Source organism: Ictalurus punctatus, chromosome 1 (genome assembly GCF_001660625.3).
Source record: "Ictalurus punctatus breed USDA103 chromosome 1, Coco_2.0, whole genome shotgun sequence".
In the NCBI taxonomy this organism is placed as follows: Eukaryota; Metazoa; Chordata; class Actinopteri; order Siluriformes; family Ictaluridae; genus Ictalurus; species Ictalurus punctatus.
Genome location: NC_030416.2, coordinates 7357315 through 7381031, shown reverse-complemented (window position 1 = coordinate 7381031; position 23717 = coordinate 7357315). Strand labels below are relative to the sequence as shown.

The 23717-nt window shown below is 38.9% G+C and overlaps 1 protein-coding gene across 1 annotated transcript; it reads left to right on the top strand.

The window, feature by feature from the left end:
• The first annotated feature begins 599 nt into the window (after nucleotides 1-599).
• Nucleotides 600-22507, top strand: ywhabl (tyrosine 3-monooxygenase/tryptophan 5-monooxygenase activation protein, beta polypeptide like). The gene is made up of 6 exons (XM_017467759.3): nucleotides 600-739; nucleotides 4419-4724; nucleotides 14683-14806; nucleotides 19004-19167; nucleotides 20209-20304; nucleotides 21401-22507. Exons 2-6 carry the CDS (start codon nucleotides 4431-4433, stop codon nucleotides 21458-21460), a joined length of 738 nt encoding a protein of 245 aa, XP_017323248.1. The 5' UTR covers nucleotides 600-739; nucleotides 4419-4430; the 3' UTR covers nucleotides 21461-22507.
• Nucleotides 22508-23717: the final 1210 nt, after the last annotated feature.

Sequence of the window (23717 nt, the reverse complement as noted above, 5' to 3'; positions counted from 1 at the left end):
TCATGGCCCAATATCGAACCTGTTTCAATATTATTTACAAAAATGGACAAATTCAGCTTAGTTTGGCCAGTTACCAGATGCCAAAACACAGGCTGAGCTGGTCAAACTGGTAGACCATCTTTGTTAGGTAGTAAGTGCTTAGAGAAAGCAAGCAGTTTCCAAATGACTGCTACTAAACTTGTCTAGATTGTAGTTATTTTCCAGAAAATAAGACGACACGAAGGCGGTTAGTGAATCTCAGACAATCAATCAGTTTAGTCAAGTAATAAGAAAGATGGAAAAGAATTTAGCAGCTGCTGGAGATGGTGTACTAACTAGATTAATCAGCTCAGCCTGTGTTTTGGCAGCTGCTAGCTACTAAGCTGGATTTTTCAGCAGGAATACGACATGGAAGGATGTTAACTGCTTAGTTATTATATCATATACTACACTTGTCTGTGTTATGCACCACTCCCTTTTGCAATTCCATTTTACCTATGACAAGTATGTACTATATAGTAGCTACGGTACATTCTAGTACGGTTGGACTGCTTGTTGAAACACAGGCTGCTAAATCAGGCGTTGCCTTGGATACCGCTGACGTAATGGCGCCCGGCTCCTTGCTCAGCCCCTGGGGCCGGTCTGTGATTGGAGGGAAACCCCGTGCCGAGCGCCACTGACCCCCACGAGAATCAGCTGTGCGCAGCAGTTAGCCAGCTTTCGCTTAACAACAGCATCCTCATCCATCACTCTCATCCAGGTGAGACATTTTTATTAGCTCTCTAGCTTGATTTCCTCCTGTTGTACCGCCATAACGTTACATCCATAACACAAGGATTACGAATGATCCCTGGTCCTGTATCTATGCCTGTGACATAAAATAGCTCGTAAGGCGGTCGCTAGCTAGTTCGAGCCTTCCGACTAGGTTGACTCGGTTGCAATGCGGCTAACATGCTGAAAATGGCGTATATTTCATTATCTAGAAATGTAAAGTACAATTGTTGGCTCTGTTTTTTTTAAATAAAAAAAATAAATATATATGTATATATCCATGAGATGGCTGTAAACCTGAACAAAATGAGTGAGGTCGCAAGCTCCCTGGCAACAACATAGAGTACAATAACGCAATTTGGATATGCTCGTCTGTTTTAGCAATGCTATTCAATTCCCCACCCCACCAAATCAGGCGAGGAAGTAAGTTTAAAAAAAAATTAAAGTGGTATTGACGAGGTGGTCCAGATTGAGCTTGAACACGGGCAGGAGCAGACATGTCAAACTCGCTGAGAAATCGAGCGGGTTAACATCACGAAAGCATCCATTATCAGTGATAAAGCAGCAGCAGCAGCTAGCTAGATGGCTTTGTCCACAAACCCTGGAGTCATTTTTTTTTTGCTCTCAAACGTTGAGATTGTATTGTATAATGTTAGAGCGTATATATATATATATATATATATATATATATATATATATATATATATATATATATATATATATATATATGAATAGGGTGACGCTAAGCAGGATAAAGCGCTTTTCACTGAGGACGCTTGTATTGTAATATGCTCTGCTCGTTTATCTCAAAGCTAAGCTAGCTATGATGCAGCTTCACGTCTGTATTATTGATTTTTTTTTCTTCTTTTTCTTGAGCGTCTGTATTCGTTAGCTGTAATGGTGTAGAGCTTTTTTTATTATTATAATTTATTTATTTAAAAAAAAAAAAAAAGGAAAAAACACCCCACTGGGCCAATGAGTATCTGAGGGAAGAACTGGGTGTGGTGGGGAATAAAGACACATCCGCATTTTTTCCTCGTGTGTTAGTGCTACTTCGTTGTGTGTCCCCTGTATGTGGATGATATTCCCCCCCCCCCCCCCCCCCTTGAAATGTCGCATTTGTCATATTATTTCTCTTTTCTTGCTTGAATCATGCGTTTAGTGTTTGCGTTGCTCAGAACGCTAGTTTTCTGGCTAAGCTAACTTGCCTGTAATGTCTTGTATGAAATGAGCAAGTGCGAAAAGAATGGTAAAAAAACAAACAAACAAAACAATAATGGCACGTTATAGGTGACTTTTTTTATTCGATACGCCTAGAAGAGGATGAAATATTTAATATAATACGTGAGGTGTTCTGGCAAATTGTCCTACCTAGTGAGACGTTTCGCGCATGCGCACTTTCTCGCCCCCTCATATATTCATATATTATAGTTCTGGAGCCATTTTCTGAACAGGATATGAACCTCCTGGTCTTGTACATTATTCTGATAAGGTCATGGTAATAAAGTAGGCGAACTACTTGAGGTAGTGTTTTACACATGGTCAGGACGTTTACATGGACGACAGTAATCCGATATTAAGACAATATTCTGATTGAGAAACCATCATGTAAATGGTGATTTGTTGATGACCTTAATCCGACTAAAGTCATACTCGAAGTAAACCCAAATCGAATTAAGACGTGGAGTATTCATGTTTTTAAGAAAAGATAAGACAAACTCGAGCAGCTCAATTACACACACAAAAAACCCCGATAACAATACACATTAAATAGGATTAGATTAGGAAAAAATGTCTGAAAAATATATAGTAGTAAAAAAATAATAATTAATATGTACACTATGAATACCTCAATGTAAGAATAATTACAGATGAGTAACACCTAGTTTATGTACAGATAGGTGACAAATGAAATATTGCGCAGTTCACAGTAGATTATCAGCAGCCGAGAGTAATAAATGTTTTAGTCACGTTATCAAAGTGCATTATAGACATGTACACTCCTTAATCGCACTATTAATGTGTGGGATTTTCACCACATTTTGCGACAGAACACGTACACACACGGCAGTGCTCAACCGTTTGACGGAAAACAAGAGAACACGGCTGCATCCGAAACCACGTACTTACCTTCTACCGTATATAGTAGGTGAAATACATGTATTTCGGCTACTATATAGTAGGCAAATATGCAGTTTCAGACGCCGCCCACAGCTTCAAGCAGTTGTCTATTTGCACGTATAGCATGATAAATAATTAACTGCACTTGAAGCTTTCATAAAATTAAAAATTAAAGACGAAGCATATGTTAATACATGAAATTCTGGAGGGAACATCGGACGGCGTGCCGCGGTGACGTAATGACGTGTGCCGTTAATCGATCTATGTTCTATAACATTTAAAACAGGAACGTGAAAGGAATATTCTAAAAGTGACTCATGTAAACACCTTAATCACAATATCACAATAAGCTCAATAATTAGATTACTGCTCTCCATGTAAACGTAGTCAGTGATAGGACAGTTTGATCACTCTTTACAATAATGATTGTTTTCCTGCCACTTAACTTGACGGATGTCCCCAAAATGCCTTGTTTTTCTACCCTCTCCATAATATAGAAGAATCCTTGAATAATATTATAAAAGTTGATATAGTAAATGAATCTGGTTTAAGGTCTGGTCTAATACTATCGCCGCTGGATATTGCAAATCACTGGCTCACAAATAGCTTTTTATCGGACATACGCTGCACTGCATGGGTCGCAGGAGCCATTATTTCATCCCCTATATAGGACACTTGTGTAGGGAATTCTCATCCATTTGGGATACAGCCTAAATTAATCCGGTCACCGAAGCAGTCCTTCTTCCAACGTCCTAGTCGGTCAACATTGTGTGTAGAATATCACAGAATATCAGAAAATGCCCAGTGTGTATGCGTCAGAGCACGAGGAAATAAGAAAATGTGCTGAACAGAAGGCGTTCAAGTCCATAATATGGAAACATGTGTTTAACAGGCATCCTTCTAAACATTTTGGCTTACCAATGACCTCGTAGCCTCTTTGATGTAATCAGGCTTTTTTTTTTTTGTCAAGAATATCTCAAGGGAAACAAAGAATTGGATCTACATGTGTGAGTGTACCAGGCTCTTTAATAAAAAGCCTCACTGCCCTGATGTTACTTTGATGTATATAATAATATACATGTGTATATAATTGATCAGTTCTGGAGCTTCCCATCTATTGCACATTTTAACATGGGCACTAGCACATCCATTTGAACATCAGAAAGAATTATTTAATGTGCTGAAGCCTTGGGGCCGACGTGTGTACAGCATGCAAATGTGTTGAGAGTAGGCCTGTGACTTTATCATACATCACCACCTAACCTCGCCTATAATGCTTAAACCCTTATGACCCTTGGATTTGTATTTTGCATGTCTCTTGACTTTGATCTATCTGATTACACACCCTGTTAGATTCGTAGACATTTACATAGATTACATAGTTACATTATATTTCTGGGAATCCACAAACACCAAATGGACTTGCGTCCGACGTGGAGCAAGGGTAATGATTATATTTTGACTTGTCCATGATCTCATCGTGTGTCATAAAAATTTGTAAAAATCCCAAAGCTGAGTGAAATAAGCACGCATAAATTTCCTTCTAGCTCTGAGCAGCCATGGACACAAGTGAACTAGTGCAGAAGGCCAAGCTTGCAGAGCAAGCCGAGCGCTACGACGACATGGCAGCTGCCATGAAGGCAGTGACGGAGGGCGGTGCCGAGCTTTCAAACGAGGAGCGCAACCTGCTTTCGGTGGCCTACAAGAACGTAGTGGGCGCACGCCGCTCCTCCTGGAGGGTCGTCTCCAGCATTGAGCAAAAGACCGAAGGCAGCGAGAAGAAGCAGCAGATGGCAAAGGAGTATCGTGAGAAGATCGAGAAGGAGCTGAAGGAGATCTGCAATGACGTGCTGGTAAGGGCGACATATTCTTTTCCAAGCTGTTTATAGGCACAACAGATCAGAATCTTGTGTGGTTTGTATATGATATATATTTAGAGTACAGTGTGTGTATATATACGGTATTGTCCTTGAGCTTCATTACAAAAATCTTTCCCTTCATAATATCACTGAAGTGTTTCAAAATGTACTCATACAAGTTGAGCAAGTGGTGATGTTACATTATTATATCCAAATAAGCGCTCAACATTTTTGCCATTTAGAATCAAAAATCTTTTTTTTTTTGATTTGGTGTTTTCTGTATACAACAGTGCAGAGTATTGGGTAAAAACACGATTAAACTGTTATAAATAAGCTGTCTGTACTGGATTTTGCGGCGTTTGCGGGGGGGGGTTGAGATTGTTGCAGCAGCCAAAATGCTTGTTTTGATTTTTTGTGAGGTTTCTTTGTGCTTTTTTTTTTTTTGCGGAAAACTACTTGAACCGGCGAAATTGCAATTGCGTGAAATTGTCTTTCACAGTGATGTTTGTTGGTAAATGAGACCTTTTAGCTGTACTCATGTTCGACTCGCGTGAATCAACGAGGGCTTCGGCTGAATGTGCGTTGTGGTGTCACGTGACGCGTCTTGGCCAAAATCTGTGGTAATTTTGAAAAACGCAAGCTCCTTCGAGTTTGCTTCATTTTGCGTTAATTTCTGAGATCGCAAAATCACAAAATCCTGGAAGGACTGAATCGGGTTAAACTGTTGTATCGACGAGTGCGCGTATAAACATAGCTAGCTAATTAACCCTGGTTAACACTACCCATTGGAACACGAGGACACTGACGATGAAATTTATTGCTAATTTGCATGTTGAATATTGAGGTTCCACACAGCACTAGCACTGTTGAACGCTTGAATCCGATTGGTGTTAAGGAGTTGATGAATTTCCTCTAAAAACAGCACGGACAGTGGTGCTGGCTGCAAGGCAAATTACAACGCCATTTTAAAATCACAACATGGTAACAACGTACACATGGACTTGTATGGATCAAAACTGTGATGGTTTTAAAGAAAAATATATAATCATTGACATGGTAAATCTTTCTGTAAAGGGATATTTATTTAACATTTATACAAGGAGTATGTTTTCCTCCCTTAGAAAGTCTTCAGAGTTGGTTTCTTGTGGTAACGTGACAAGCTGCTTGTATCACTAACCATTCCTCAATGTTAAATGTAACTATACATGGATAGCAAGCACAATGTGTGGTACTTTAATTAATGAAACAATTAATTCCTGTGGTATAAGCGGAATAAAGGACTTTGGGGCGTGATCATTTTCTCGTAACGTTATGTCCCATCGTGTTTTATTCTTTGCACATAACGCGGCTGTACATGCGTAATATCATGTTTTAATTTGGTCCAGAAAACCTCAATGACTGTACATAAGAATGGCCAGGTGGCAGTGTATCAGGTTACCTGTTTAGTCATTCCACAAGTAACGGCGTGATAATCTTCATAAGACGTTACTCTATTTAGTGCTCATGAGCACAGAAATTCTTCAGCCAAGCCTATCAGATTAGCCTCGATCTCATTTGTCCCAGGCACAAGTGTCCTTATTCCTTTGGAAAGGTGGCGCAGGTAAGAGAACTCCTCAAGTGAACACTTGGATTAAAAAGGTAGGATTTAAAAAAAAAAAAAAAAAAAAAAAAACACATCTGCGTTTATTCCTCTGGTTGACACTTGCGGTTAAGTATTCAAGGTCTTGGTCAAGGGCCTAAAGGTGATTATCAGAAGGACCTGGGGTTTGAAAATCTTCTGATCAAGTCTAGTCTGCACTACATGATTTAGTCGCAGACTAATTTTGGAACTTACTCTGACTACACGGTCGTGCGCAGCAGATCCCTGAATCCAGTTTATCATCCGTCAATTTGTGTGGGAGAGTGAGGGCAAATATCCGACTATAGGAAATTGTTTGCCATGTAATACCCAAATGATTGTAAGGAACACCACTGTGCGATTCCTGTGGGCACACGGTATAAAATAGTGGCAAAATTACATGATATACAGATGTTTGAGAGGAAATGTAAAAGGGTCCGTGATTCTGAGGTTTAGGAAGTCGTGTATTCTGAACTCCAAGCCACCACTGCCTCCTGATAGTCATGTATCTGTTCTCTAAAAATCCCCATGCGTCTGTGGTCTAACAGAAACGTGGACTATGTTGGGAGTCTAGCTTGGGAAACATTGCCTAAATATAATGCTCGTCATCATGTGGACCTGCTTATTATATGCTTTATTGCCATGTGTAGAACAGGATAAAAAGCCCATGGATTATTGTGCCCTAAGAATTCATTTGGATATACGAATGAGAAAATTATGTGATTATTATTGCTTATCTTGGTGCAAATAAATATTTATTCATAGGAGTAGAAGGAGGTGGAGGAGGAAGTAATTCCACCTGTAGCACTTGTTTACACCTAGTATTAACAATACTGTGTACATGTATTTTAGCTTGCTAGAACATGTCAAACAGACAGAAGGTCCAGGTTCATGTCTGGTCATTTTGTTTGTTTGTATTCTGAACATTTCAGACCATTCTGTTTGTTTAGCTGAGCAACATTTTGGTTTCTTTCTTGTGCTTGAGATTGACTGTGCTCCATAGCTGCGTTTACATGTAGATTAATATCCTGTTAATACTCTGGCTGTTGGCTCAGTCTCAGTGAGTACGTTTACATGGACAGCAGTAATATTGTGATTTAAGGTGTTCACATGAGTCGCTTTCAGAGTATTCCTTTCATGTTCAGGTTTTACATGTGAACGTAGATCGATTAACGGCACGCGTCATTACGTCACCGCGCCTCGCCGTCCGACGTTCCCTCCAGAATTTTACGCATCGACATACAGTTCGTCTTCGTTATGGTACCGTATACAGTTTTGGGTGTTTTTATTTTTAAATTTTGCGAAAGCTTCAAGCCGCTTGAAGCCGTGGGCTACGTCCCAAACCGCATATTTATCTACTATTTAGTAGCTGAAACACATGTATTTCACCTATTATGTAGTAGGTAAGTACGCGGTTTGGGATGCAGCCGTGCTCTCTTGTTTGCCGTCAAACGGTTGAGCACTGCCGTGTGTGCACATGTCCTGTCGCAAAATGCCGTGAAAACTCCCACACGATGCTAATAGTGTGATTAAGGTGTGTACATGTCTATAATGCGACTAAAACAGGTGTACTCCACATGTCTTTATTCGATTAGTGTTTACTTCGAGTATGACTTTAATCGGATTAAGGTCATCAATAATCGCTGTTTACATGCTAGTTTCTTAATCTGGTTAATATTGGAATATTGTTGTCCATGTAAACGTACTGAATGACAAACATTGAAGTAAACTGATTGATGCCAGTCAGAATGAAATTTCTGTTGTATTGCATAACATGGGTTATCCTTTTTAATAATCCGTTAAATAGAAGAAAAATAGTTACGCAAAGGTTCGTGTCTGATCTCGTTAAACAGAATCAGGGGTGTGTTTGAGTCGCAATTTGTTCTTTGTTGTGTCAAAACTATTGTGTAAGAAAACACTTTTTTTTAAAAATTATTATTGATTTAAAATAATTGAGCTGTTGTCTGGATGAGCAGTGGCATGGACATCAAACTTACATTCTGAAGCAGACAGATGCAGGATGCGAATTGACCTCAATTATATTTATTGTGCAGTTATTTCCCAGACATTAGCATTTAAAGTTGTTAAGAGGCATTTCAAAGATAAACATATTTGGTGTATTTCGTGTCATTTTCATCAACCAGACCATCCTTATCCCAGAATGCTGTGCAAATATAAAATACCGACCAATCTCATTGTAGACACGCATTTTTCTTCTCCCTGTCAGTAATAATGCTCAGATGAGGTTTTGCTTTGGTGAAAAAAATAAACTCGTTAGAAACTCAAGCAGCACGATTAAGAAGCTGAACACACTGTCTGGACCCACAGCCTGCTTGTTGTTATAGTAACGTTGACACTACATCGCTTCCTGTATGCGCAGAACCTTGGATCAGGTTCCAGATAACGTGTATATAAATATATAGACAAGTTTAGGATACATTGAAATAGTTAATAACATGCAGAATTGTTTACACATGAACAGTGTGTGTGTGTGTGTCTGTGTCCGTGTCCATATGATTTGTTTTCAGGTTCTTGCCTGCTCCTGCCAGGTTCTTCGCTGTTGTTGATGTTTTGCCTTTGTCGTACTGACATGCCATGGGCTTTTTAACACACCAAAATGACAGCCGTGTAAATGAAAGCATGGGAAAGGCTGGCCAAGCTCACTGGCTATGCGTGTATTAGCACTGTGCTTAATTATCATTCATCATGTGAGCAATCATTCATCATGTGAGCAATGCGACAGGGCACTTACCAGGCTACCAAACCTACTTGATGCTGCAGAACCATGAAGGTACAAAAAGTGCAACAGGATTTCAGTGACGAGTCGCGTTTGCTAAAAGAACAGTTCAGAGATTCATTTGCTGTTCTTTTTGCATTGGAATTATATTTAAGCCTGTACCCTAATTTTTAACATGAGTAAAAACGTAATCCAAAAGCACTGACCTAGGGAAAAAAAAGCATAAATTGGGATTAAAAAAAGAAAACAAACAGCGAGCGACATGTCTGTCACGTGAATTTTTCTCAAAAATGAGACAATTCGGTCAATAGCGTAATATTTAAGAGCCTGGTTAGGTTGATGGAGACAAACTGTCTATCAGCAGCTGCTTAGCAGTGGGAGCACGCACACCGTCTTAATGAATTTTGAGAGGTTAAAGCTCTCTCGAGAGCATTGGCATGATCGAGTGTCACACTTCAGCCGTTTAGAAAAACCCTCATGACTGGGAGGCTAATTCTAGAGCAAGTTTCTGCGCTACAGTGGGTTAAATGCTTTGTTTCTGAAGTCAGTCCTTGGGGCCTGCAGATTATCACACTTTTTTTAAATGATTATTACTATCCATCCATTTTCCGTACCGCTTATCCTACACAGGGAACTCGGGACACAAGGCAGGGGACACCCTGGATGGGGTGCCAACCCATCACAGGGCACAGTCACACACAACACATGTCTTTGGACTGGGGAGGAAACCAGGGTACCTGGAGGAAACCCGTGAAGCACGGGGAGAACATGCAAACTCTGCGCACACAGGGTGGAGATGGGATTCGAACCCGCAACCCCGGAGGTGCGATGCAAACGCAAAATAATATGGCACACCTGAACAGACTATTCAGAGTGGCTTGATAGAGATGTGTTGGGCCCTGAGGGCTGCTAGAGGTAACACACAAATGTATTATTAATCAGCATATAGGCAACAAATAGGGCATATTCTTTTTGTGTGTGTGTGGAAAGTTCTGTATTCATGTCAGCTTGAACATAGATTTTTAGAATTTATTTTGAATGAAAATGATAACAGATTTTGTCCGCACCTGTCTCTTTCCGTTTCATTTCGACTGTAAATCAACCTAGACATCGCCACTTCATTCAGTGTAGGTGATTATCTTGAGCACTCGATACTTGTCCTGATGCTGTAGCATTAACTACCATTTTCTGCTCATTCAGTTAAAACAAAAATAAATAAATAAATAATCGCCCATTGGAAAGGCCAATTAACTGAAGTGGAAAGGACTCGGGATGTGAAATACGCTCACTTCTTGTAGCGATTACTTTCACTTTGCGTTGACTCTCCAGTGAACTTCATGTGCTTCAGTCTTGTGAGCCAAAAGATAAGTCGGTGGGTCTCTTTGGTCGGTTACAAAATGGAGGAGCTGCTTATTAAGTGGCCCTAAAATGAGACTTTTACATCAATAATTTTTTACTGTAGGTTGGTTGGGGGGTGTTTTGTAGTTTTGCAGGGGGTTTTTTTTCCACTGCATACTACGATTGGCATCTTTTGTTAATCGTTGTTGTGACGCTTGAAAAGCGTATTACTAATTTACTGACTAACTAGTGACCTAGGCTGCATGTCTGGTCAGTGTATGTTTTCTGGCTAAATTTAACCTTTAAATTTAAAGGTTGTTTCTTAATTGGAATGACTGTGTTCGCTCAGATTATCGCTCAACGCGTTTACATGGACAACAATAATCCACTATTAACCCGATTAAAACGAGACTCTAATTAAGAAACTACCATGTAAACAGCAATTTTTAATTACCTTAATCTAATTAGTCATACTCGAAGTAAACACTAATCGAATTAAGATGTGGGGAGTATTCCTGTTTTAGTCGCATTATCGTCATGTATTACAGACATGTACACACCTTAATCACATTATTAACGTCGTGTGAGAGTTTTCACCGCATTTTGCGTCAGGACACGATCACACACGGCAGTGCTCAACCGTTTTACGGCAAACAAGAGAGCACGGCTGCGTCCGAAACCATGTACTTGCCTACTATAGGCCTGTAGTAGGAGAAATACATGTATCTCAGCTACTATATTGTAGGTAAGTACACGATTTGGGACGCAGCCCACGGCTTCAAGCAGTCGTCTATTAGCATGTACAGCATGACAAATAATCAACCACACTTAAAGCGTTCGTAAAATTAAAAATAAAAACATCCAAAACTGTATACGGTACCATAATGAAGACGAACTGCATGCGTGAAATTCTGGAGGGACGTCGGACGGCGTGGCGCGGTGACGTAAGGACGTGTGCCGTTAATCTAATTATGTTCTATAAAATGTAAAACGGCTACATGAGAGGAGTATTCTAAAAGTGACTCGTGTAAACACCTTAATCACATTATTACCTTCCTCAGAGTAAGGTCAATAATTAGATTACTGCTGTCCCATGTAAACGTAGTCACTGACTACGTTTACATGGACAGCAGTAATCTAATCATTGACCTTATTGTGATTAAGGTGTTGACATGAGTTGCCACGACGTTCCCTCCAGAATTTCACGTATCGACAGACAGTTGGTCTCCGTTATGGTACCGTATACAGTTCTGAGTGTTTCATTTTTAATTTTACGAAAGCTTCTGGTGCAGTTAATTATTTGTCGTGCTGTACGTAGAAATAGACGACTGCTTGAAGCCGTGGGCTGCGTCCCAAACCGCATATTTACCTACTATATAGTAACCGAGATGCATGCATTTCACCTACTATATACTGTAGTAGGTAAGTACGCGGTATGCGACTAAAACAGGAATACTCCAAATATCGAGTATGACTTTAGTCAGATTAAGGTCATCAATAATTGCTGTTTTCAAACATGCTAGTTTCTTAATCAGAGTACTGTCTTAATTGGGTTAATGTCGGATTATTGTAATGTAAAAGTACTGGCTGTGCTCCACTGAACACAATTGAAGGCTTGCCTACTCAATAGGTAGTCACTGATAATCCAGTAATTCAGATGCTCATATTGTCCCAGCTTTATTATGTCTGTGACATGGATGTGGTACAGTTTGAATCGTGGAATTGATCTGAGTCACTCTTGCACATGCTCTACTGTGTGTGAAGAGTGAAAACCACAAATCTTTTCATTAACTAAGTATGCAGGCTCTTTGGTTAAAAGCCGCTGAAGAGCATGTCCTTTTTAATGGATGTACTAAGAACGTTATTTATTTATTTATTTATTAATACACACAAATAAGCAGTCTAAAAATATTATAGTGAATGAAATCCAAATTTCTGTTAGACAAAACTGATCGATCTAAACTATGTCTGTTAGTAAATATGTAGCCTCAACATTATTATTATTATATAATATTGATTATTGGCATCGGTGTCCATAGATGTTCTGTTCAGCAGTTAGTAGAAGTTATGAGTACGTCAAAATATCTTTTAAGCCAGTGTGAAAAGTAATTGTACTCTTGATCTCCAACGATCACCTGTGATCGGATTTCATACGTCGTTTCTTCCGGAGAAATCTCTCACGCGTTGATTACGTCAGTCTTCCGCTGCATTCATTTTCAGGCAGAAATGTCCTGCAATATCTATATATATATTATGAACCTTTTAAATGTATTTAAGAAAAGTATTTTGTTGCAGAGCGCAACACTGTCATGCTGTGCAGGATAGATGTGTGCATCAGGACACTTGTAATACAGATAATACAGTTCCTGTAATGCTCATAACTCCATTAAATGTGTAAATGAACACAAATCGGGTCATTTTGTTTTGCACATTAAGCTTATTTTGCAAACAAGCACATAAATGACAGCCAAGAGTAAACAGCTCCATAACTTACAATTCAACGTCAACACAGTGCCATGGCTACAGACTCGGTTGTTTACACAATATGCAAAAAAGCCGAGATTTTCAGGGGAAACGCAAAGAATTCGTTTAACCACCAACAAAACACCTCAGTGTACCAAAATCCATCAGACAAGGTGAGCACACGTGAACACTATTATGGCCAGAAACACGGCTGAAATTATGTGTTTGGTCGAGGGGGGACACAAGTGAGTGCCGGAAAGATATCATTGAGATTTTACCTGCTCAAAGATATACCAGTCAAACCACCTTTTCTTAGACATGCACAAAATGGCAACAGAAGTGCACTAAAATCAACAACAATGAAATATGAATCACTATTTTTTTAAAATGTTAAATAAAAATGTAAAATCAACTTGTATAATGTATTGTGTGTGTATCTCACCTTTCCATTTATTGCACATTTATAAACTAAAGACATTAGTAGTGGTGATGTACTTTAAAATTGAACATTTTTTAAAATACAGTATCTGTTCTTGGTTTGCGTTAATTTTTATAAATAATTGCTCACATTTTGATGGTCAAAACACTTTATTAAAATGTTTGAAGCAAAAATGTCTGCCTAAGTCAGGGGCCGGGAACCTTTTTTCACCGAAGAGCCATTTATTTTTTTCATTCATTTTGGTTAATGCATATCTCTCTCTCTCTCGCAAAAACGAAAATTTTACTATCATAAAAAATACACAGTTTATCAATAACTTTAGTTGGGTCCATAGACAACTCAAAAACAAACAAATATGCAGCAAACAATAGGTAACATTGCAATGTGGAATGGTTTCTTTTCCCTCCCTATCTCACGGGCCATCATGACGGCGTGGTCATGCACTGACTGATACTCAACATGCATGACTTTACATATCCTCCATCAATAAAATGTTTTCCTTGACTTCAATCTCCAATGAGCCTGCAAAGCTGGCAGCATTCAGGCTTCCAGTTGCCCCTGTCCACGCTTACAGTTGCTACTGTCCGGCCTGCAGTTCATGTTCCTTCAGCTTTCCCTACCGGGTGCAAAAGTACTGCAAGAGTAAAAATCTCTCTTAACAGTTGATTTATTTATTTATTTTTAAATGAGGCAATATGTTCTGTGCAAATCAGACACAGCTTTCAATAAAAGCACATGTTTCAGTCCAGTCTTCCATAATTCCCTCTTTTCACCACCTCCACAAGCTAGCTAGGTAGCTGCTTGAATCTGAGCGTGAGAGGTTACCATAGAAACGTAAGAAGTTTGCCGTTGATTGGTGTCACGACACGTGCGCACAACACTGCATACCTGCACTGGCTGGAAGAGCTTGAAATATATTATTGTAAACTGACTTTCATTACTATTTCATTACACAAGTTTACTATTGTAAACTTTCATTAACTTCGGTAGGCTGTACAACAAAGGAAACTGACCTCTAGTGACGTGTCTAAGTTTTTATTGATGATCTGTTGGTGAAGGGCAAGGCACCTGGCGAGCCACACGCTTTTTGTCGAAGAGTCACAGGTTCATGACCACTGGCCTAAGTGGGCTCTGTTATTCTTGTTCTTTGAGGTTATGTTTTAAAGAGCTTTATTTTCATCAATAGGGAAAGTACTTTAGTTCCTCTGTTCAGTAACTTGCAAAAACGTCTTAACAGGGAAAAATGATACCAAGATTATAATTTTTTTGGGTCATAGATTATATACTGATAACATGGGACATATTGTCTGTTTTTGCACGTTGTTCACTCCTTCCTCTTTCTGTTTGTGTCTCTCAGGTCCTGCTGGACAAATATCTGATCCCGAAGGCCACCCCAGCCGAAAGTAAAGTCTTCTACCTTAAAATGAAAGGCGATTACTACCGCTACTTAGCCGAGGTAGCCGTGGGAGAAGAGAAAAGCTGTAAGCCACTCACTCATTCCCTCCATGATCTCATGCACTGAACAGGAGGTTAGGTTCGAAGCACAGTCCTGGGAGATGAAGCACTGTCATCGTCTAGATCAGCATGTTAAGAACTAGCTGTCTTAGTTTAACATTATAAAAAGCCATTACCAACCTCCTGGATATAGTTGTTCAGAACCCTGTCTTTTTAAAAAAAAAAAAAATTTAAGGTTTATTTTTCCCTGAGGTGAAAGTGTAAAGCCCATCTTGAAAAGGCACGTTAGTCATCCTCTACTGAACCACACCCTTGTCATTTTTTCCGTCCTGCAAATTACAGCTGTGAGCGTTAAGCAGTAGCATAACCTTTTTCTCAACAAAATGCTAGATACATTTGGTTTTATTTGTGTAAACGATCTAGTTTATTCCCCCGTCCCTGCAGTCTGAAGCCATGAAAGTGCCCTTGCGCGCACACTTACTTTAGGGCATTGTGGTTTCTGCTATGTAACCATTTCCTTTTGCTCGAATAGTTCACTCATGGGCAAAGGAGGGGAAGTGATGAGGCACGTGAGGTTTTAGGAGGTTAAGACCCATTCATTAAAATGGGTCTACTCAGTAGACATTGCTACTACAGGTTTTAGACGGTGGTGTTTTCGAAAATCTTCAGCGTCCATATCACAGGAGCATTTTCTGCAAGTTGACTTTGGTGGTTGTAAACGCAGTTTCGGTATACATTAAAGAAGACCTAGACATAGACATAGATAAATGAAGACATAGATAAATGCATAGATAGGAGTTTAATGCAGAAAGATTGTAAATGCAGCATAATTCCAGTTTCTGGCTTCCAGCAAAGTGAAGAGGGATGAATCATGTTGAATCATCTAGTCTTTTTGTGTGTATGGCGAGTCACAGACTGACTGCCTTCCTGTGCCAGGAAGTTTATGGGACATCACGTGGCAGAGAAGCATTGAGAACATTCAAATAAGCATGGCTATTCTTCTGCCATGGTTCAAAGCTTATCAAGCAGCGCTCTCTCTCTCTCTCTCTCTCTCTCTCTCTCTCTCTCTCTCTCTCTCTCTCTCTCTCTCTCTCTCATTTATTTATTCATGGGTATTTTTAACAACGTTTTCACGTATAAAATTTAACCATTTATTTATTTAAATAAAGATTTTTATATATAAAATTTAACCTACTCCATTTTTTTTTTTCAATAAAATGATTGTACTAAAAATAGATATCAGAGGTGAACACATTGCTATTTAATGGTATGTAGCATAGCGTTTAATTACTGTCCTCTGATGAGCCAGTGCGAAGACCATCGATCCATCTGAGCATAGAGGAAGTTCTGCTAGTTATTTAATCCATTTATAAAACAGGCAGTCAGTTGTATTCGCCAGAATGAGGAATAATGAGCTCTTTCTTTCATCCTTTCATTCTCTCTGTATCAGGGGTGTCGGTTAGATTGTGAACCTCTGAGGTGTATCCGGTTACATTTGGATTTTTGTCGGATTTCTGACAAAGAGTTGATGGAAAACTTCTACTGCGTGTTAATAGCAGTTACTGGTGATGCATAAATAATGTGTGTTTTTAAAATAAATAAATAAATAAATAAATAAATAAACAGTCACTTGTCCAGCATGGTGCGCACACGAGTAGAGATGGCATGGTACCTTTTTTCTTTTCTTATACTGGTTCAGAAACTTGAATATCAGTCAATACCAAATACCCATCCAATTCTTGTTCTGTTAAACTCTTTCAGACACACACATCATGTACATTTATAAATGTAATAAATGTTTTTTTTTTAAACGATAATCAGTCCTAACAAAAGAAGAAAAGAAAATAAGTTCCAAAAATAAATTTCTTTTCCCGTTCCTACAGGCTCTGATATCCGATGCATTTTCTCTGATATCCTATTCACCTATTTTTGTATTTTATTCATTTATTTATCTTTTTCCGCGCTGGTATCGGCCTGACGCCAATACTGTGTATCAGACGGGTGCGATCTCTACATGACGCACACAAGAAAGAATGCAGTCACGCGCACATGGACACGTTATTTCTGCTTGTGTCCGGGTGTTTATTTTATTTTCATTTAGCCACGTGAGCGGTAGCTTTCTGTACCAGTGACATTAATTGATTCTAATATGTATTCAGCTTAGTTCAGCATGACATCGCAGTGGTTTCTTTAGCGGTTTCCTCTTTGTGTGTACAAGCCTTTACCGAAAGACAGTTTTATCTTTTCTCTTTTTTTTTTCTTTTTTTTTTTTATAAACGTTTTCCCTGCCCACTGTAGACCAAACAAGTTCATTCAATACTAGTTAGTTTGTTAGTTGAAGCCATACCTAAACCTATACACGTTCTCCATCATGTGTTACAGTTGGAAGTTTGAGTATTTTTCGGTTTCATTCATTTAAATACCGTTTTCCTGCTGCTACTTGGTAAACATTGCTGCTACAAATTTTTACGTATTTATTTGATCTTGCTAGACGTTGTAGAAAATCTTCAGTTTCCACATCTACACAACACAAATTTAGTCAACTCATGGCTTCACGGTTTCTTTGGCCTTTTGTAATCTAACGTTTAGACCTTACGAACACAATATGGCGTTTGTGTAACTTGATTAAGACACTCGGTGGGCTTTCACTACTGACTGGTTGTGTTGCATCATTAAACTTGGTTCAGGGTTACGTTTTGCAGCTTCTTTAAAGTTGCCATCAGGTCTGAAGTGGCCTTTCTGTACAGGAGGCCCTGCAGCTATTTTGAGACGACCTGTGCATGTGGCATTTGCAAAGGCTACAACATAATATGCAAATAATGCATAGATTGTGTTTTTGTCATTGTACTTCATGTGAAACGCGTTTAAAAAAGGAAAAAAAAAATGTGCATGATCTAGCTCACCTGCTCCACCCAATGAACACTCAGCTTGACTAGCCACACACACATACTTTCACTGACTTAGCATTTGATGTCTCGTAAACAAAATTGGTCAGGAATTTAGAAAATGGCTTCTTGAAGCACGCTTACTTGCTGAGTTGCACTAATGCACTGTATGGCCGTATCAGCCAATCTCATCATTTAAAGAAATTTTTTTTAAAACTCATTTTAGAGCAGTCACAGGTATTGCTGTTGATTTTATCTATAAGTTTTTCTTTAAGTAGTACACTAACACTGCTAGGAATGAGAAACCCTTTCAGCAGGCTAATGTTAGTAATGAATAACACTGAACAGCCACCAGTTAGTATTATGCAAATGGATCATGATCACCACGAAATTGGTGGCTATCGTATTTCGTTTGTTCTAGTTTGCAGCTCTGTGCTAGATTCCTACCTCTACTGCCTGGAATAATCTCGTTTAAACTTCCTCTGCATCAGCGCTGTAATGAAGATGGACTTCATAAACCAGGGTATCCCTGATTAGCAAATTTATGTTTCTGACATTTAGCGAAGCTTGCCAGACTTGAAGGCGGCGACTTTCTGGCAAAACGCAGTGTAAAGTCAAATATTTGGAACATTTCGAACTTTTCAGATCTTTGCCCTGACTTGCCCCAAACCAAATAAAGAATGCGCACAGAAGCAGACTGAATACACGGGGTTGGTTTTTACACAGGTGATTTCTTGTGGCATTCAAAAAGGAAATGCGTATAGCTTATAGTGTGTACATTTTCTTTCATAGTTAAAAAAAAAAAAAGCTATATAAGGTGACAGGGATTTGTGTGTGTGTGTGACGTTTGATTAGTGGTGGGAGGTGTACCAGTATAAATAAATCACAGTAGAATTTTAACCAGTGGAGACTTCTGCAGTTGTGCAAAACTCCAAATGCAGCAGACTTAAAGCAGTACCCTACTTACTGTAATACTGTAGCACATGCAGTCGTGGGCTAATGTTTGTTTGAACTTTCTTTTTCTGAATGTTAGGTGCAGAACAAATTCTGATGGGGTCATGCGGGACTTTTTGTGGCATCTCTTGATTGTTCATTCAGTTATTTTGTTGTATTTTCTGGAAGTTCGCATGATTACAAGTCTAATTAATGCCAGTGTGCTATGCTGATTGGCGCACAGGAGTACTAATAATATTTTAACGTGTCCGTGATTACATTGGACATATCGAATGTGACAGTAAATTATATTGGAATGTGCTGGTTACACTGTTGGACCGAGCTTCTATTTAAGGCTTTGTTTTTCACTGGTTTTATTTATTGATTTTCTTCATCAATTCTCAGCTATCATCACCAACTCGCAAGACGCCTACAGGGACGCGTTTGAGATCAGCAAGGCTGAGATGCAGCCCACACACCCCATCCGTCTGGGCCTGGCACTTAACTTCTCCGTCTTCTACTACGAAATCCTAAACTCTCCTGAGCAGGCCTGCAAGCTAGCCAAAACGGTACGCAAAAACACTTCGACACGTTCACTGTCCAACCACTATTTGGTATGCAAAATTAAATTGCGCATAAGAAATTCTTAGTCTTAAAGGCAAATGAATTTGTGCACTTGGTTGAAGTGGAAGGGCTGGCATATTAATAAAGATAAGATGCATTAAAGAGTGAGCATTTATTTCTTGAATACCTGATGATGAAACAGTGACGGACAAGCAGCCATGGAGAGACTGGAACACACTTGATGTGATGTGGACATGGCATTTGGGTTTTCTTTTCATGTCCTTTCACTAACTTTTTATTTGCCTATGGAAACACGTAGCATATAAACCAGTGGTTTTCAAAGTGGGGGCCGGGGCTGCCAGGTATCGCCCGAGGGCCTCAACAGTTTTGTGTGAAAAATAAATAAATACATGATTTTCTCTTTCTCACTCTCAGACAGCTGCACACACACAATCAATTCCAAATCTAATGTAATTATGCAATTACATTAACCTGGAAAAGTTTGGGAACCACTGATATAAACCAGCATTCGATGCTGACTTGTATACAACATATTAGATTAGAAATATATCACAAGGTCCCCCCGCCCACCAATCTTCAACTGCCTTTTCCGCACCATTCTGTGTAAACACTAGAGACAGTTGTGTGAATCCCAGACGAACAGTCATTTCTGAAACGCTCAAACTGGCACCCCCGAGCATGCCACGGCCAAAGTCACTGAGACCACATTTGTTTTTCCATTCTGATGTTTGATGTGAACATTAACTGAAGCTCTTGGCCTGTATCTGCATGATCTCATACGTTGTGCGGCTGCAACACGCGTCGCTGATTGGGATACTTGCATAAATGAGCATGTTCCTAATAAAGTGGACAGAGAGTCTACATGGTGCATAGTATGCCATTTGAGACAGAAGCTCATGTGATCAAGTTGAGGCAGGAAGCCATGGCTGAGTCATTGTTTGAATAAAAACATTGAGGAGGATCTACAGTAAGATGAAGCGCTAAAAGAAATTTCTTCACATTTTTCTTCCTATATGTCCTCTTAGGCTTTTGACGAGGCCATTGCAGAACTCGATTCGCTCAACGAAGAATCTTACAAAGACAGCACGTTGATCATGCAGCTGCTGCGAGACAACCTGACAGTGAGTTTTCTGATCTTTGCTTGCAGTATCGATTTGTTTATAGGTTGGATTATTCTCCAGGCCTACCTAATTTACAACATGGTACAGACTTAATAATAATAAAAATATTATTATTATTATTATTGCTAGGAACTATAAGAGAAAATAAGCCATTTGGAAATATAATATTTCATGTGCTATGTTGAAACAAGGTTTTATGTAGCCAGCTACTTCATCCACACACGACTGATCTAATTCAATTACTTCATTTAGCTAGCAAGTTAGCAAGGTAAGTGATCAGTGTACTAGCTAATTAGCAAAGCACTAGGGCTGCACGATTATGGCCTAAATGATAATCACGATTAATTAGATCAATATTGAGATCACGATTATTTATCGCTAATTTATCACTATTGATCGATTTTAGGGACAACATATTTTTATTGCACTTTCACATTTAAATAAACAGGCCACTGCTTTCACCTCCATGTTGTGCTACATTCCTGCTAATGTACAAATCTTTGCATCAAATTAGACTAGTCCTTAAAGTGCATCATCACGTAGAAGCAAAATATCAATAAAATTGTACCCAAAATATAGCATAAGTAAAAATAAAAATGGCATCAACCAAATGAAAACAATAAAGGCATATGCAGAAAAGACAGTAACGGTGTTTACAGGAGGAGAGACGCAGACAAATCACCCAATAGAGCGGCGCAGGGATGACGTCAGTTTGTACCGGAACCTGGAAGTTATCATCACACCGGTTCCCTCGACAAAAACCAATAGGATTTTCACATAGGCTTTTGGATTATCGCAAAAAATAATCTCTGTGATCAACAAAAGTTTACAACACTAACACGTTTAATTGTGCAGCCCTACAAAGCAATATATAACGTATTGATCGTACAAATCATGAAGAAATTCAGGTTTCATACTTGCTTACCTCAATGGGTAAGCTTCTCTCAGTCTGTACGCTCGTCCTCCCCTTGTGCTGCAAGTGAGCACTCGTGCCGGCAATGCTGCATCCTGGTGAAGTCGAGGAGAGCATCTTTTGAAACGTTATTGAAATGCAGGGCAAGTGTATTTGGTGCTGATATTTGTCTTCCCTCCTCAGCTGTGGACCTCAGACAACCAGGGTGACGCAGAGGAAACCGAGGAAGGAAGAGAAAATTGATCCCCCCCTTTCTCTCCATCCGTCCTTCCCCTGACATCTGGCTTTCATCATCCCATCCACACTGAGACCACCACATCATCCAGATTCTGCCTCCTTTATTTCTTCCTTCCTTCCTTCCTTCCTTCCTTCCTTCCTTCCTTCCTTCCTTTTTTCCCCCTCCTTCCTTTCCTTGTCACCATTATTAATCCACCCAGGGATGTGTCTGTAGGTAGGGGTAAAGAGAGGGAGGTTGTGGGGAGGTTTAGAGGGTTGTTCTGGGGGGGAGGAAGCAGGTAGGGAGTGACACTCGTCTGCTAGTGAGCGCATTAGTGTGGACGTGTGTAGGCGAGGGCAAGTTCTCACCAACAAGCTCTGTCTTTTACATTTGTACATCCTGTATGTCCATTTGCTCACTGAGTTGGAGTGTTTGCCGTACTCATTATGCACAGCTGCAATTTTTATAAGCGTTCTTTAAAAAACAAAATCAATAAAAACAGCCCTAATGTTTAAGCAGAGGAGTGGCAGTCTAGTTAAGAGACATCTGCTTCACATGTTAATAAGCAAGAACATAGTGATTTAAAAAAAACACAAAAAAAAAACACAAAAAACATTCCATTTAGTGTCACTCTGTCAAGGGTTATGTTTTGTTTTTCTTTCTGTATTGCGGGTGACCTTCATATTTCACTTTTCTTTACTCTTCTTTTAACATTACGAGGTAGAAAGGACCCCTAAGATCAAAGAGCACATACGCTTGATACTGATACCGTAAGACTGCACAAGCAGAGCATCAAGCATTCCTACGTGCATATACCGTTACTATTGTCCTGTTAATTTTTATTTTATTATTATTTTTTTTTTTCCTTTGATAATTTTTGATACTTGCCTGAACTGCATGTGGCTATGAAGTAGTTAATGGGGGTGGGGGTGTTTATTGTTGGGCTGGCTAGCATTTTTGTTTTCATGTCTTTGCTATTTACACATGAAACACCAAGCATAAATGTTATTTGGGGGAGGGGGGATATGTAATTTCATCTAAGTGTAATAAACAGTAATAATTTAACATTTTAACATGTTTGCTTTTTTATTATTATTATTATTATTATTATTATTATTATTATTATTATTAAAAGCTATTAAAAGTCTGTATGTCATCTTTAATCCGTCTCACTTTAAGATGAAAATTAGGGGTTTTTTTCCATTAAACAGCACTGGTTGATGTTTAGAATGCAGCCGAAGTGCCAACATCAACGGTTTGGTCGTATTGCTACGGCAATACTTATGGGAGGTGCCTGAAGATTATGTGTTTCTGCTTTTTTTTATTTGTTTATTTATTTTATTATTTTTATTTTTAGCTAAAGCAGCCTTTCAGAGAACTTTTTTAAAATTATTTATTTATTTTTTAAAAAACAGTTCACCTGCAGAAAAGACGATAAACTGGAACGCAGAAAGTGAAAGAAGCATTCATGAACATATATTGGGAGGATGGAAGCATGGGAACGAAACGTAGGAATCGTCGATCATTTAAGTTAAATTGGTATATTATATTCCTTCAAGAACATTCAATTACTCCTCACCGATGTAAGTTTTAAAAAAGGTACTCTACTAATAAAGTTAGAAGAAAAGAAAAAAAAAGAATCCGTTCTGAGGGAACTGCTATGTTGGCGTTGAAGATCTTCTAACCCTGTGTTAGAATTCTATACAAGTTAGACCATTAGATATAATGTGGTGTGAATTGGTGTTGATTTTGGTGAAAAATGAAGCGAATAGTTAATAAACAGGAAATCCAGGTGTAATATCTCATTTTAAGATTTCTCAAACATAAAATACATAATTGTTTTTAGGCTATTAAAAGTTCACAAGCCTTTCTATGGAGTAAATTCTTGTAGTAGATTGTGATGAAGGAAGAAATTTTGAGATTGTGTTAACTGCCTCCATAATGATCATATAGATTTCTTTTGTTCCTTGAATGATGAATGGAAATAAGTGACCTGTTGGAAAAATGGGACTCTTTTATTTTTTATATATATAAATGTTTTGCAGCCATACCTGTTTGTTGTATTTTTCTACACTGTGAGAAACCTGCAAAGCTCCATGAGTTTAAGCATCTGATGAACAATAGGAGAATACACTAGCCTGTAACCGTAGTCCAATTTGTGAACATTAACCTGTCCCGTTCTGAAAAGATCTCAGTTACCATGGTTACTCGTATATCGTCTTTGAGGAGAAAGGAAAAACAAACCTGATAACCTCGGGCACGTTCACTTTAATAGTGAAGGAA

Bases quoted from the DNA above. Each gene is read 5' to 3' on its own strand.
- ywhabl (XM_017467759.3), top strand. From the start codon at position 4,431: ATGGACACAAGTGAACTAGTGCAGAAGGCCAAGCTTGCAGAGCAAGCC. The intron at 14,807-19,003 runs GTAAGCCACTCA...ATCAATTCTCAG, and splicing joins CGTGGGAGAAGAGAAAAGCT to CTATCATCACCAACTCGCAA. The intron at 20,305-21,400 runs GTGAGTTTTCTG...TTCCCTCCTCAG, and splicing joins TGCTGCGAGACAACCTGACA to CTGTGGACCTCAGACAACCA.